This window comes from Hipposideros armiger, unplaced genomic scaffold (assembly GCF_001890085.2).
Source record: "Hipposideros armiger isolate ML-2016 unplaced genomic scaffold, ASM189008v1 scaffold_45, whole genome shotgun sequence".
In the NCBI taxonomy this organism is placed as follows: Eukaryota; Metazoa; Chordata; class Mammalia; order Chiroptera; family Hipposideridae; genus Hipposideros; species Hipposideros armiger.
In genome coordinates this window covers 2,674,041-2,686,894 of record NW_017731395.1, presented here as the reverse complement: position 1 = coordinate 2,686,894, position 12,854 = coordinate 2,674,041, and the positions used below count along the sequence as shown (strand labels likewise).

Sequence of the window (12,854 nt, the reverse complement as noted above, 5' to 3'; positions counted from 1 at the left end):
TGTAAATATTTTTTAGGAGGCCAGTGGGACTCATGTCTTGTTAGGGAGACCACTGCATAGACGGTGTAGAGGCCTGACCACCGCACTGTATATCTGAAGCTGATGTTGAATAATATTGTATGTCAACTACAATTATATATACATATAGTCATGGGATGTGGAGTAGAGGGTGGGAATGGAGTCAATGGAATTGCAATAGATAAATATAATATCGGGGGTGGGAGGGCAATAGATTGGGGAGGGGCTTGTTTCTGTGTGAGGGGTGAAAAGGATAACTATTGCATTGTTCTATACACATGAAACTAAAAAAAACAAAACCAAAAAACATTGGTAGATATGAAAGACATTACTGGACAATTTAAAAGTCATAGTGTTGGTTTTTCAAATTCTGCCATGTTTTATTGTCCTTCTAACAAATGATTATCCAACCTTTTATTTTTTTCAAACACAACATTTATTCATAATAAATGGCTTTCCAAATAGATTCAATGCTTCAGTTTGCTTTGACTGCCGATCTTTTAGAAAGCAGTATTTACTGCCTCCTTGCTTTTTTTTTTTTTGCCATGTACATTTGGCTCCGTGGCTTGAATCTGTATTGCTAAGTCTCTAAGTCACCATAAATTATCTGTTGACCATTTGTATTTTGAGTTCAGTGAATGTGCAGTTATATAATCCTTGATGATTCATCTTAAGTGTCACATTTAAATTTTGTCCTTTAAACAGCAGGTAGACATATCTCCAAAATTGCTATTCTACCCAGTAAAATGTAAATTACCTAATTGGCAAAAAAGAACCAAATATTTAGTTCTGAGTTGCTTGTTTTTCTGTTAGCAACAAAGAATGTATTGTTACTATCACAGAAATTTTTGAAATTTTTTTCCTTAAGTTTTTAAGTTCAGAAAGCCCTCGGGGGAAGAGGAAGGGCGTGAGTATTAAATAAGTCATGAGTAATAATCACCACGGTGATTTTATGTAAGCCGACTAGCAGGTCAGAGTACAGTCTAGATTCAGGGGATAATTATCAATAAACTAATTCATTTAGAATACTTGTCCAAACGTCACAGGAAAGAGTGGTCTGTCTGTCGGTCTGCATTTTTTAAAAATAGAAAATGTGTACATTGTTTCAAAACTTTAGCAACAAAGACAACTGAAAATCATATCAATAATTAGATAGGAATGCAAGAAAATAATTCCAGCAGGATCTGTTTCGTATTGGTTCAGTACAGAATCCCCCAAACTACCTATTTTCAAATAGATGGAACCTGTTGAGAAGCTTTCTCATTGCCAAGTGTTCCGATTGTAAAAAATACCTGAGAGTTCACTGTCATATATCATTAATTCTAAGATACATTTCCGCACATTTTAATACCTCTGAAATAGAGATATAGTTGATCAAGAAAAGCTACGTTATAGTTTAGCTGATAATGTGATGTTTCTTATTTCTTTGCAGTATATTAAATAATGGTACATCTTTTAAGCAATGACATCTAAGATTCAGTGAAGTATATGTCAGGTTGAATCTGTGCTAAGTGGTTTACACCCATTAGGTAAGGATAATATACCCATGTCACAGGTGATGAAATTGAGTTTAGAGAGACGCGAGTAACTTGACTGATTGTACCATTAAAATAGTGATGGTGGAACTCAAGCTTGAGGTGCTCTGACTTAGAGAAAGGCCTTCCTCTAGCCAGACTGCACCGTCTTGCAAACATTTGACCAGGAGTTAAGAAATGTACAGAACAGGATCCATTTCAGATAAAAACAAATGTCAGGTGCTCATGAAAGCCGATTTGAAAATTAAGATAACACAATAAGTTAAACATCTATATTTCTCTTAATTACCTTGATCGCAGTCAGTGGCGTGGTGCTAAATATTTAATAACTGGTGTCGGGGGGACGGGAAGGGTAAATCCTAATTTGTAGCGTTCAGGTACCTGTGTGATGTAAGGTGCTGGTTGCTTTTGTAAAGCAAAAAATGATCCTGTTTGAAAAACGCTACTTATTTTAACTGAACAGTTGACACTGAGCACATTTTGTGCATCAGCACACTTTTTTTTTGAGACCACTCATCCACACTAAAATGTACAGTTGATCCTTGAACAATGTGGACTTGAACTACATGGGTCCACTTACTTATATGTGGGTTTTTTTCAATAAATACTATAAATGTATTTTCTCTTCCTTATGATTTTCTTAATGTTTTCTTTTTCTCTAGCTTATGTTATTATAAGAATACGGTACAAAATACAAGTAACAGACAAAATATGTGTTAATTGACTGTTTATGTCATTGGTAGGACTTCCAGTCAACAGTAGGCTATTAGTAGTTAAGCTTTTGGACAATAAACGTTTATACTTGGATTTTTGGCTGTGTGGGGGTCGGTGTCCCTAATGCCTGCCTTGTTCAAGGGTCAGCTGTCTATTCAATTCAGTTTAAATATATGAACCTGAGTCTCTTGGGCTCGAATTCTATGAATAGACCTTCCTAGACAGACTCCTTTGACTTTCAGCCAAAACTTTGATGTCCTCGAAACAGTTCTTAATTAAACAGAAGTGGATAAGAAAAGGAACCATGGAAAGTTTAGAAGGGATTTGCTTTCTCCTTCACCTTGCCTTTCCATGCTCTCACCTCTGTGCGGTAAAACTCAGAACGCCCTTTTCCTTTTCTTCCTAGTTGAACAGTACTCCTCCTACAGACAAAGTTCAGGTCCCATCTCCTTGATGTTGGTTTCCCTGACAACACCTGATCGCAGCAGTCTCTCCAGACCTCAGCATATTTGCCTGTACCAGTCTCTTCTGGTATTTAATCAAATGGGAACTGTTTGAATTTACCTATTTTATATTTTTTATTGGGGAAGGGGAACAGCCAAGTTGTTGTCCTTCAGTCTTAGTTGTGGAAGGTGCAGCTAGCTCAGCTTCAAATTGAGTCGCCATCCAGCCACCTGTCAACAGCTCGCGGCCACTCAGCTCAAGGTGCCATGTTCAATGTTAGTAGCAGGTGGGCATAGCCCACCATCCCATGCGGGAGTCGAACAGGCAACCTTGTTGTTAGGAGCACGTGCTCTCACCAGCTGAGCCATCCTGCCACCTGTTGGCAGCTCAGAGGCAGCTCAGCTTGGCAACCCTGTTGCTCAGAGTTCTTGCTCTTAACTAACTGAGCCACTCAGCTGGCCCCTGGATTTACCTAATTTGACAGCGATGTCTTGTCTGTCCCATGGCCCTGAGGATAGGCAGAATCTGCATTTCATGTCATTTATATACATCCCTCTTTTCTTCTTTCCTCCCTTCCACAAACATTTGTTAGCCAGCTACCTGTTTGTCAAGTACTTTGCTAGGCACCGGAGAAAGAAACAAGATGAATAAGCCATCGTACCTGCCCTTGAGTCGTTTTGTGACTGCCTCTCCTTTCCTCTTCAGCCTCATCTTAACACTTTTCTTTGAGCTCTAGACAGGCTGAAGGGTATTCAACTGTCTGAATACACTATGTCCTCTCATCTCTGAGCTTTCGAGCTGTTTTCTCTATGTCTGAGAATGCTTTGCCCTTCCTGGTCCCATTCTACCCTCCATTTGGGTTATATCTGACTAACATCTACTCAGTCCTCCTAATTTCAGCTTCTGATGATATTTCCTCCAGGAAGCCCTCCAGGAAGTGACGTGCCCTTCTTATGAGCTCCCTTGTTCTGTTCCCAACATCGCACTTTCAAAATGGAGTTAGAATTGCCTATTTATCTCTGTGTGTCATTTATCTATTCATACAGATATGTTTCTTTTGTGTATTGGGTATGAGTCCTGTATATGTGTAGCTCCTGGTACGTAGTAGGTTTTTAAAAAATGTATTGAATGAATGAAAGAATAAATGTCACTAAGGTAACCAGGTCATAATCTCTGCCCTTGAGGACATCACCACCTAGTGGGGGAGACAGATATGCAAACATAAACCATAACACAAGGTGCTAAGTTTAAAAATTTATACATAGTAAAAAGCTATGTGATCGATCCAAAGTGCCTAATTTTGCCTGGAGAAGTCAGGTCCTTCTTCAAGGAGGTAATATTTGAGCTGAGTTTTGAAGGATTTAAAAAACTTCTGGATAGAGAAGAGTCACATAGCTCAGTAGTTAACTACTTTAGAATGTTCCAGCAAACCTCTGTGCAGGTCTATAGTCCTGAATGGTCTAACCTTCCAGGTGCCTATCGGTGCAAGAAGGAAAAGAATGGAGTGTGGCCACAAACAAAGGATTCCACTAATTAGGACCGTGGGAAGAAACGTATTTGTAAAAAGATTAAAAAATGCAAGTGTCAAACATAAATTAAGGCAGTGGCTGCTAGCAGGACTATTATCCTTGACTACTACCTACTGGAAAGAAACCACATTGAGATGCATGAAACACTTGATTAGCTAATGCCAATGTAAACAGCAGAAATTAGAGGGCCAGCGAAAGGAAATACTCCTCTGAACACGTAAAGCAAAGCTCCCAATCTATTCATTTGTGACAGTGTTGCCGAGCAGGAACAGAAAGCCAACATTCAACACAAATCTAGCCTCGCGTGGAAATTGTCAAGCATGTCATGTGGAGCTGGGCGGAATCAACACCCCCAATCTGCTGAAACCTTGTCCCCTCGCTGCAGCCCTTTAGACTGCAAGCTAGCTGTGGACAGTGGTATGAATGCAGAAAATGAACAAAAAAGGAGATTTTTCTCACCTTTATGCAAACTAAGAAATGGGAATGGGTCCTTCATTTCTGGAGGAGATGGAATATGAGGAAGTTTAAAATCACTCAGGCCGTGTCTCTGGACTCACCCCCGACCACTGTGTCACATTTTACATTCTAGAAATAGCTGCTTGTGTTTCTCTGTACACACGAGTTATTGCTATGCGCAAGCATTGTGTGATGTTTCTTTTGCCTGGGTTACTTTCTCCCCTCCCCCTTCTACCATCATCAGCCAGCTAAAAATCTACGATGCTTTCAGGAGTCAGCTCAGATGTTACCTCCAAAAAGCCTTTTCTGAATCCCAAGACTGGTATTTGTCTCTTCTCTGTGCCCCTGTGAAATTCTTACCTGTTTGTGTCTTGGTAACTCATCACCTCTTCCAGTATTGGGTCTTATTTGCATATATGTTCATAGGGCTTTCAGCCATTCCTGGTACCTCATGAGCACCCAGAAAACAGACTACATAGACTACTCCTTTGGAGCAACCTCAACTCCCAGACCTTTTTCTTCTCAGCTTCTTACCAAAACCTACACATCCCTGAGATGGACTTCAGAGTCCAGTCTCTTCATTTTCTAGATCAAGAAACTAAGGCCCGGGAAGGTGACTTGAATTGCTCGAGTTCGTGTGACTTATTTGTGGCCTAGCTGAGACAGACCTCAGGTCTCCTGGCTCCAAGTCCATTGCTCTTTCTTTCACACTTTCCTGTTCATCCTGCATCTCAACACCTTCAGCCTCAGGCTGCTGTTAAAGGTGGGCAAGGACCTGCAGCTAATGATGCTCAATAAGCATCTTTCTCTTCACAACAGTTATCAGTGCTGGAACTCCCCATAATGGATGCTGGACAGAGTTCACATTGGTACCCTACTGTGATTATATTGGTCACATGGCTTTTCCTAGCTCCTGAACTCATACTGAGGGGGGGGGAAGGGGGGGAGAGAGAGAGAGAGAGAGAGAGAGAGAGAGAGAGAGAGAGAGAGAGACTATGCTGGGATATGAAAAGCCTGTACATTTTCTGCAATGTGCTTTCNCTTAACCTAACAGTATTTACTTATCTTCACCCACACTTCCTAGTGGCACATCCTCCCCTCGCCTTATTAGCCATGCTTGTCTTTTTCTGCTGTTTTGGATATAATAAATCATAATGTAAGTATGAAGTTGTAGGAAACAATTACAAAAGATGTTAAGTTCTTTCCAATATACATAATATGTTATTGCCCTTAGTGACTTCCTTTGTCAAGATCAAATGAATAGAAAGGAGTATCAGGAATAAGGCATATTAAACTTCTTGAAGTCTATAGATTTTTTGGTTGTTGCATTTGTGAAGGTGGGTCTAAAGTTTTCTTAGGTTTGGGGTCAAAGGAGGAGCATGTTTACTTTAATAAACGTTTTACAGCAGGAGGACACATTCTAGTTCTGCTTTAAGTTGTTTTCAGTGCCATCATTTTGTGAATTGATTATCAGAACATTTTCTTATGCGATATACAAGGTCACTTACTGAAATCAGGAATCATTAGAATTCTAGAACTGAGAGGGACCTTAAAGATCTAGTTTGATTTAATCATAGTGATTGGAAAGAACTAAACCCATGCTTGTTGAAAATGGGATGGCCTCTTCATTTTAGATTGCTATAATACATTTTTTTAATGTGCTGAAATGAGTGTGCTAATATGAACTTTATTTTCTTATCTGCATTTTCCCAGAAATAGAAAAAGACTAATAAGTCTGCGGCATAGGAAATTAAGGAGCAGTTTCTCTATTATTTAGTCTTTTTTTTTTTTTTTACCTTGTAGTGATGCTTTTCTTGTCATGGCCAAGAAGACCCAACCACATGTTGTCGAGCCCCCTGAATCACTTACAAGTCATAGCTTCCAGAGGTTCTTCCTCTTTATAGAAACAAGTACATTATCTCTTTTTTTCTTGTCTCGAAAGAACTGAAATGAATTTGCTTCTGTGCTAATATGATCTTTTATTAGACCATGGAGATTAAGTTTTCCCTTTCCTAACATTTAATGATTTCAGTTTCTCATTTAGTTTTTGATCTTGACATACTCATATTGGAAAAAGCAAATACTGTCAAATTAATTGCCCACTTCTAGAATTCAATTTCCTTTCTAGCTCCAGGTTCTTGTTAAATGAAAAACATATACTCAGTTTATGAGGACAGACTGTGCGGAAGCAAATCAAAATAATGTATTTTTGGAATGAAATAGAGCTATGGAAAGTCGAAGCCGAATGTCTTACTTAAGCTTTTGTTGGTAGACTAATACATTCATTGGAAATATTCCTATAAAAGACATCTGTAATTTTTTGATGGTTCAATTAAAATGTGTTTTCTCAATGGCTTGAAGGCTTCAATGACTATATCATTTATCAAGTGAGAGACTAAACAGGTTTTTATATGGGTATAATCTAATCTCTCTTCAGGGAAAAAATTCTTTGCAGAGCGAGTTGTAGTTACATTTTTTATTCTGAAGTCATTGGTTTTATTCATTCAGGGAAAACATATATCTATTAGCACCACGCTCTAACCAACTGAGCTAACCGGCCAGTTACAACATATATCTAAATAAAGGTAAGAACAAGGGTTTACGCTGATGATACCAATTATTCTAGACAGTTCGAATTAGTCTGCTTCAGNCGACAGCAACTTGTCTGTTCCCCTTCCCCCAATTCCCCAGCACTGTTCCCATCCCCCCAATTCCCCAATAAAAATCTTAAAAAAAAATAAAAAAAATTTCCTTTTTCTGTTTTATTTTTTAGATAATTTAAATGAATTTCAGGACTCTTCCCAGAGGAGGCCCTTAGATAAATTTCCTCATTAAAAAATTGAGATAACTTTTTAGATGACATTGTGACTATCCAATTGGACAATGTATAGAATTGTGTTTTTAAAAATATACTTTGCAAAAGAAATCAGTTATTCTATATACTTTATATACACATTCCATTCTATTTATTCCTCCAGCAAATATTTATGAAGCACTATGTGCCTGGTCGTATGCTGGATACTATGGATATAAAGTGGTATTAAATGAGACCCCATATCCCAGTTTACAACCAAGTCTGTACCTGATCCTGACAAGCATCCATCCCCACCCAATAAAACAAAACACACAAAAAACGAGGTAAGGTCGCCTGTTATGTCATAGCACTTTGCATTGCCTTCCTTAGCATTATCACAATTTCAGTTAGATGGTTGCGTTAATTAATTGCTTACTACCTGTGCCAGCTACTGGAGTGAGAGCTAAAATGTAGTCTCTTTGGTTCTTTGCTTTATACTCCACGCTTAACGTGTCTGGGAGAGAAAAGACGAGCAACAAATATGTGTCGAATGGGTGGATGGATGAATGGATGAGAAAGCAAACGGATGTCGACAGCGTAAGAGTGTATAACACAGCAGAATACCTCCTCTATTAGGCGTGCAAACCCCTCTGGGAATCTATAGAGGGAGCATTTAAAGCTAGCCTTGACGGAGCTGATTTCCGGAAAGGAAATGAATCTTTTCCAACTCCGACACTTGCATGATGCTGTCTCCCGCCGGCCTGCCACTAGTTTCAGAGGGATGATTCTCTGTGAACCATCAGGTTCGTGCCAACAGCAGGGCATCAACAAGATCGGTGAGATGACTCAAAGGCTGGCGAGGACAACACCCAACTGGATCATGTCTGGCTAAAAGCCAGAAGGAATAAAACGCTTCCTTCCCGGTGGAGGCGCGGGCGCCGGGGTAACGCCGGTCCCCAGCCTCCACGTTGACGCTGGAGCCCAGGCCGGCCGGCGGTCACGTGACTCGGCCCTCCGCGGCCCGGGCACCTGGGCCGTGCTGCGCATGCGCCGTGGCTCCGGGGCGGAGGACCTGCGTGCGCTGACAGCTTCCGGCTTGGTAGCCCCGCCCCTGCCGGGATAAAGCTGTTGGGGCTCGGCGGGGGCCGCCGCGGGGTGGCAGGGGGCAGGGCGTGGTCAGGTAAGGCGAGCGCCCGAGCCGGGTGCCTCGGAGCCATGGCCTGCTCCATTGTCCAGTTCTGCTCCTTCCAGGACCTCCAGGCCTCCCGGGACTTCCTCTTCCCTCGTCTGCGGCAGGAGACCCCCAGCGGCGCCCTGCGGAGAGACCCCAGTAAGTGCCCCGCGCCGCCCCGTGCCCTTCCCCGGCGCCTCCCGCGGCCTCTGCTCCGCGAGCGCGGCTCTCCTGCCCGCTCCGCCGCTTCTGTCCTGGGGGCTCCTAGTTCCCCCCCACCCCCACCCCTGCACCTTCTCTCTTCTCCCAATGACCCCCCTGCGATCCTGTTCAGAAAGCTCCATCCGTGCTGGCAGCGTCGGCGTTGTCTCCTCGCCCCAGCTTTCTCCCAAACACATCGGTGGCCAAAAACTGCGTCCTGTTTCCTCTCGTATCTGCCTGTCCCACTTCCCCACCCCCCTCCCTAGCTGTCTCTCCGAGCCCCCTCTCCGCCTCCCCTTCCTCCTTCCGACCGGGTGTCCCCTCGTCCAGATGGCCTCCCCATTCCTTGCCAGCTGTAGGCGCGCCACCCCGGTGTTGCCCTGGCCCCCGCTCGCCGTCCCCGAGACTGTGGCTTTCTGCCATCGCCTCTTCCGAAAGTGTTTATCAATCGCCCACACTTCTCCCTTCTTCCATCCCCTGTCTCCCTTTCAGATTTAGGGAATCAATAACTGATTGACAAGTGAGTGACTTCCAAAGGTGGTGGGTAGGCGTCTCCTAAATAAGGGAAATAACTTGTCAGAAGAGACGAAGAAGCTACATCGGGAACTAAAATTACTTGTACATGTTGATCACGCGTTACGTTAATAGCGTGTGATTTACATGTAAATTACAGAAACATGGCCCTGAGACGCTCGTTGGCTTCATTGAGATGAGAAGCCTTCCACCTGTTATTATCATCAAAGAGTGTTCAGCCCTTGCCCACCGTAGTGTAAAATCCAGAGTCTGGTTTATTAGCTACTGCACAGCTCCTCAGAATTTCCTACATCTTTCCGATTGAAAGTATGTGCATTTTGTGTGTGTTTTCTTCGTATTTCCAACGTGAAGCACATTTTGCTTTTGTAGTACAGTGCTGCCACTCTGGGCTATGCTGGAATGGTGATAAAAGTCCCACTACATAAGCTTCCCTCTGTTTTTTAAATTCCGAAGATTTCCAAACTGTCTATGACTATTTACTCTAGTGCTACCAATCCTATAAGGTTGGTGGTCTTTATCCTCCAGGAGCTTAGAATTTTTTTTGGGGGGACGGGGGGCTGGCGAAGCCACCATACAGTGTGATTGAGCGATGTACACATTACATACATATAAATTTGTATGAGGCGCTAAGGGGACACTCCCTTGAAGTGGTAATACTTAAGCCTGCCTGTGAAGTGCTAGTTAAATGAAGAAAGGAGCTGTAATAACATGTGGAGGATGGGAGGCCTGAAATGGCTTGATATTTAGAGAACTAAGAACAACTGAATGGCCAGAGAGGAGACTGTGAGGGAAAGTGGGGGAGAAGGGCCTAAAAGCCTTGCACACGTAGTGGGATGCCACTGAAAGGCTTTAAGCAGAGAAATGACATGGGCAGATTTCAACTCAGTGTAGTCAACCAAGTTCCTGAATGGCTGTTACGTGCTTTGGCAGCAGCGTGCAGGGGAGATAGGAAGCGGGGAAATTGGTTGAGAGACTATTCCAATAGTGAGAGAACGAAGGAGGTGAGTTTTGGACCTTTTGCATTTTAAATGTCTGTGGTATGCCCAAGTGAGGGGCCCAGTGGAACTAGATATAGAGATTCTTACACTAAGTAAGGAGATGGGCCAGAGCTGTTCATTTCAGAGTTATCAGCAAACTGTGTCAGATCAGCTTCAAGGATTATGCGTAGTCCCGTGCCACATAACAGCTGAGAAACGCGTGGTTAGAGGATTGCATCGTGTGCGGACATCATAGAATGTACTTCAACAAACCCAGGTGGTTTAGCCTGCTACTGTAATTGTAGGTGCCATACTTTTATACGGTTGGTAGCTAAGTAGGTGTGTTTACACCAGCACCACCACAAACTCGTGAGTCATGTGATGTGCTGTGACATTAAGACAGACACGACGTCACCAGGCAATAGGAATTTTTCAGCTTTGTTGTAATCTTATAGGACCACCATCGTATATGCAGCCCCTCATTGACCCAAAAGTCATCATGGGGTTCGTGACTGTATAGTAAAATAAACTGAGTACTGAGGTTTAAGAGTCAAATAGCAATTAATCGGAATATTGAGAAAGAGGAACAGATGGAAAGGAAAACCAGGTGAGAGGAGAGTCCCAGCAGCTGAGGGAGGAGAGAATTGGATGAAAGGGACGAGTGGGGAGCGTGCACATGCAGCAGGAAGGACAGAAAAGTGCGCATTGGCTTGGGGAAGGTGGAGGTCACTGGGACCTGAGGACACTTCCGGTGGAATGGTGGGGGGTAGAAAGCACATATACAGGATATTGAGGGGTTAAAAAATGAAGCTGAGTATTTCAAGGAGCCAGGTTGTGAAGGGTATAGATACAGGACTGTGGACAGGGGGTGTAGAGAAAAAGAATGCATTTTCTCCAGCCTACGGCCACTCCCCTGGGGCAGGCACCACCTTCTCTCACTTGGGCGGTGGCAGCAGTCCTCTAATCTGTCTTCCTGCCTCCACTCCTGGTTTCCTGTAACTTGCTCCCAAAAGCAGTCAGTGAACTTTTAAAGACAGGTTAGATCATAACGTTCCCTCTTTTCCACCCTTTTTCCACCCTTTCTATCTTTCAGTTAGCACTTAATGGTTCTTACCTGCTTTACAAGACCCTCGAGACCCTGCCTCCTGCCCCTTTTTGCACCTCACACTCCTCTCCCCTGATTTTTTATGCTTCAAACACACTTATTTGTTNGGATGCTGGACAGAGTTCACATTGGTACCCTACTGTGATTATATTGGTCACATGGCTTTTCCTAGCTCCTGAACTCATACTGAGGGGGGGGGAAGAGAGAGAGAGAGAGAGAGAGAGAGAGAGAGAGAGAGAGAGAGAGAGAGAGAGACTATGCTGGGATATGAAAAGCCTGTACATTTTCTGCAATGTGCTTTCTTACGGACTGTGTGATATTCACTGTCTAACACAATCCTCCCACACTCCACAGAAACCATGGCAGCAGAACTCCAGAGGGACCCCCCTCCCCTGCCCCGCAGTTCTACAACTTCCTGGGGGAAGAGTTCAGTTCATGAATGTGCTGTAATTTCTGTGAAGAGTATCTAAAGTCCTTAAAAAACATTCATGAAAGAGCCTTTTCCATGCCACTTGGAAGGAAGTCAGAAATGTCACCCTTGAAACTGAGCAGTAATGAAATTCAATGGCTGCCACACAAGAGACATATGAATGCCTCAGGGCAGAACAAAGGCCGGCTGAATCAGCCAGGAGCAGTTACTGCCACAAAAATACACTCACCCGAAAAGGAACTTGACTGGATTTCAAGGAATGACACTCTATCCTTCCAAAAAGTGTCATGTGTTCTCTATTCATTCACCCTGTAAAGCTACGAATCTAAATTTAAATTTTATTCTAGTTTGGTATATTTTCGGGGTTAATTATCAGGACTGGATGATCTGAGGGAGCCATGCATTTTTTTTCCACATGGAAAATGGGAGCACTTGCCTTTTCTGTAAGCTTTAATTATAGAATTACAGGTTTCTGATACTTAGGGAACCTTGTAGCATATCTAATCCAACCATGTATTTTATAGGTGAAGAACTGAGTCCTGTTAACCTGATAATGTAGGCTTTATCTATCCTATTTTGGGAAATTAATTATACTCTAGAAATGGGAATTAATGGAGTAGGAGCTGGGGCACTAAGTTATAGTTGTTTTATTATCAGGACTAAGTGTGTACATAGCCCTGACAGAAATGAATGCTCTGGACTTCATCTATTGCCTTCAATTTGTTGCCATTTCATTTTCTGTCATACAAAGTGGACAACCACTTTAGGTTTCTTTGGGAAGTATGCGAGTGTCTGTAGTACTTTGTGCTAACATTAAAATAATTCCTTTTTCTGGGCCGGCCGAGTGGCGCAATGGTTAAGAACTCGCTTGGGATGCCAGAGGGCCCCGGTTCGGATCCCACATATGAGGGCCAGTGACACTGCCCTCCACAGCTAAGATGCTGAA

At 42.8% G+C, this 12,854-nt stretch overlaps 1 protein-coding gene across 1 annotated transcript in view; it reads left to right on the top strand.

The window, feature by feature from the left end:
• The first annotated feature begins 7,692 nt into the window (after positions 1-7,692).
• The window catches only part of RAB3GAP2 (RAB3 GTPase activating non-catalytic protein subunit 2), an 86,159-nt gene continuing 80,997 nt past the window's right edge, over positions 7,693-12,854 (top strand). The window contains exon 1 of the mRNA XM_019639591.1: positions 7,693-8,820. Coding sequence (XP_019495136.1) covers positions 8,706-8,820 — 115 coding nt within the window. The 5' untranslated portion in view covers positions 7,693-8,705. The remainder of the gene's footprint in view (positions 8,821-12,854) is intronic.